The 3,385-nt window shown below is 42.2% G+C and overlaps 1 protein-coding gene across 1 annotated transcript in view; it reads left to right on the top strand.

Annotated features, from left to right (window-relative positions):
• LOC131889063 (interleukin enhancer-binding factor 2-like) overlaps positions 1-3,162 on the top strand; it is a gene marked incomplete at its 3' end in the record, with an annotated part of 8,546 nt that extends 5,384 nt beyond the window's left edge. Inside the window, 3 exon segments of the mRNA XM_059238064.1 lie at positions 2,284-2,452; positions 2,512-3,060; positions 3,133-3,162. Of these exon segments, the coding sequence (XP_059094047.1) occupies positions 2,284-2,452; positions 2,512-3,060; positions 3,133-3,162 (748 nt within the window).
• Between the last annotated feature and the right edge of the window lie 223 nt (positions 3,163-3,385).

The following is a 3,385-nucleotide window of genomic DNA, read 5'->3' as shown; positions in this document are numbered from 1 at the left end:
TTCATCATTACCATTATTTGGAATCACATCATACCATGACGAATTTTTAAAGCTAGCTGTCAAAGCCTTGAAGTGACGATGGAACCCCCTTTTTCATCTCGTTTGCTTGAGGGTGACATGCTGTAACCCAAATGCGTTCAATACCAAAAAATTTACTAAGTCTTTTCCACTCAGCGGATTTAAATTGACAACCTTGATCGGTCAGGAGTAAACAAGCGAGAACAGTCATGGCGCAATATTCAGTGATTAAGCAACCCTGAAACGTACGAACGAACCGTGCAACCCTGAAGTGGAACAACTCCTAACCCATCTAGAGAAACGGTCAATGATTGTCCAGCCTTTACAAGTCTATGTGGATATGTTCGAAAAGCTGATGACGTGTAAACATTTTGAATGTTTGTTTGACAGTGGAAGCAAAATCGGGCCCAAACCCGGACGTATTTATACCTGTCCCCACCACACAAATTTGGACGAGACCAGCTACTGCGACGCTTTAATTTCTAGATGCGATAAGTTATGCAGGCGATCGAAAGCGGATCTTTGGAATAAATACGGAAGCAATGGCCTTGCTTGGTATTGTGATATGTCACAAGCAAAAAGCAATGATATGCCAGGAAGTGAAAACTGACGAATCTCCAGAGCTTGGCTGAGGCAATGAACTCTTAAAGGGAGCCTTCCTCTGTGAGAGCACGAGTCTCCTAAGTTTTCCCCGAGATCAGTATCCCTGAATTGAGTTCCAATGATGTTTACCTTGTGCTAAAAAAAGGCCTAACGAGAGAGAGACAGGGAGCGATTGTGAAGTTGGTCTCGAACTCTTCGAGCCACAACCTTAGGTAGGTTAATGATCTGGTGACTTGCTTTCGTCTCCTCATCCTTGATTTGAGCCAAGCGAAGTTTGGCCTCCACGGCTTCAAAGCAGAGATCTGGATTTTCATCCTAAAATGATGGAATCTGAGGAGTGACATGGGATTCTATTCGTGCGGGAGGTGGTGTAATAGATTGCCATACATGTAGAAAAACAGAAGGAAATGGCCCAAAAGAGGTTGGAAAAGGCGGGTCAGGCATTTTAACTCACCTAAAACTGAAACTACTTAATCTACTGGCATTTTATAACATATCCCTGGTTAGAGTCACCAATTTAAGAGTCCGTTTCTTTAGTCAAACAGACTGGCTTCATAACATACTTAATCTCGAAAACTTTTAACGAGTCTCGGTGCTAATCAAATGGAGATGGGAAATATGTATGCCTACAATCGCTTTATGGGGCTTGTCAAGTGAACGCGTTCATGAACAACTGACGTTATTCCATGGAGTAAACTCGAAGAAAACATGCCCAGCCAAACTGCATTGTGGATGCATTGAATTTTGACATTTATTCCATTTTACATGCTTGTCTAAGCAAATAGCATTGTGGTATTGAGCCAATTTGATAGTGCGTTCACCGAATTACCCCAAACATGTTCATTTTTGTTGGGTTTTGGAACACAGCGCACTCAAAATCACTTGATTATTGAAAATTCAATGAGCGGACGGACGGTGCAAGTTGACTGTGATGTGATCCAAAATCAGGGTGCCGGACCACTTTTTTCTTTGAATTTCCTCCACTTAACATCCCCTATGAACAATTTTGTTGAGCATGCCGAGCATGTCGTTATAACAATGGGTGAAATCCCCTTCTTTTGTAAAACGAGTCTGAAATTTGTCGTGTTGCAAAATATCCTCACTTCCTTTAAGAATTGAAAAAAATGTCCTTAGAAGTACATGAAGCCGTCTTCGACTTGTGTTGCTATTTAGTAAGTGTGGTTAGTTTGTTCGATAAGTCTTTGCCTGCCTAATCCAAATGTCATCTGAAAAGCAATAAAATAATCACGCCTTATCATCAGTATTACGTGTATGTGAGCACCTACAGTATGACATGTAAATTTTCTGTGGTTATCATTCACTCTTCTGTTAAACTTGAATTTAGTGCAGAGTACTTAATAAGATCTGAATTTGAAAACTTGTGTGTTGGTCTTGAACTATTGCTATCCAAAAAGCAATTTGAATTCGGGCTATGTCGAAATCGTTTGTTAAGCTGTTTTTCTGATTAGGTTCCCATCAATCCCCATTTTTTATGAGAAGCCCTTGCTCGTAATATGGAGCCAGTCTTTCTTATGCTAGCATGTTACATGTGCTATTATACCTGTGGTGGCTCTTGAGCAGATTTTATGTATATTTTGTAAAATAATATGTGGAAATGTACGCACAAAATGTACAAGCCCAGATATTTTATTGCCTTTGTAGCAAATTGAAGAGGTCAGACAAGTTGGCCCATTTAAAAAAGGCACCTTGCTAACCGGAAACAATGTGGCCGAGATTGTGGTTGTACTCAAAACCTTACCCACCAAAGAAGCCGTCGAGGCATTGGGTAACAAAGTCTGGGAGACCCTAAAGCACAAGGATCATAAAGAAGGTGAATTTATTACAACAATTAACCAATGCTAAAGGTCTAAGGGTGAGTTTACTTTTCAGTATTAACCATGATCCCGAACGACAAGGGGATCGATCTCTCTTCACCCGAAGCTACTACCCGAATTCTGGTGACCACACTGACCGCCAATTTCCGAAAATTAGACGCCTCCATTCACATGGAACTGAAGGTGGTGCAGGCCGCTCATTCCGCCATTAGACACACCCGCTGGTTTGAGGAGAACGCCCATCATTCGTCAATCCGAATCCTGATTCGACTCTTGCACGATCTCCGTCGGCGATTCCATGGATTTGAGCCGCTTACCCCATGGATGATCGATTTACTGGCCCACTATGCCATCTTAAACAATCCGGGTCGGCAAGCCTTACCTCTCAGTCTAGCCTACAAGCGCGTGTTCCAGCTCCTTTCCGCCGGTTTTTTTCTACCCGGATCTGCGGGCATTGCTGATCCTTGTGAACAAGGAGCTCTCCGAATCCATACTAGCTTGTCATTGGAAGAGCAAGATCTCATTTGCCTCACGGCTCAAACTTTACTCCGTGTACTCACCAATGGTGGCCACAAGCAAGTCCTCGGCATTGAAGGAAACTCGAGTAAGTCAGACGATACCTTTTCGGTTTCAATTTTACCTCGGCCGTTTTTGCACCCCTCCTAATTTGTCTTAGATATTGCCAGCGAAGTGTCCGTTTGGGAAGNAATTAAAAAAGAACTCGCGTTTGTGTAAGCATGAGACTCCAAAAGTCCATTGGATCTTAGGCAAGCTTCAATAGGATCCAATACCACAAGCAATCAATGTGGAAGGGAAACTAAAATTACGTATGCTTCATTTTTGCCATTGTGTGCCGTTGTTCGTCTGTCAGTTCTTGGTGAAATTTTAAGAATACAATTTAACATCACCATAAAAAACCGTTCGTCGAA

The sequence above is a fragment of the Tigriopus californicus genome, chromosome 1 (genome assembly GCF_007210705.1).
Source record: "Tigriopus californicus strain San Diego chromosome 1, Tcal_SD_v2.1, whole genome shotgun sequence".
NCBI classification, from domain to species: Eukaryota; Metazoa; Arthropoda; class Copepoda; order Harpacticoida; family Harpacticidae; genus Tigriopus; species Tigriopus californicus.
This window is presented reverse-complemented; position numbering and strand designations above follow the sequence as displayed.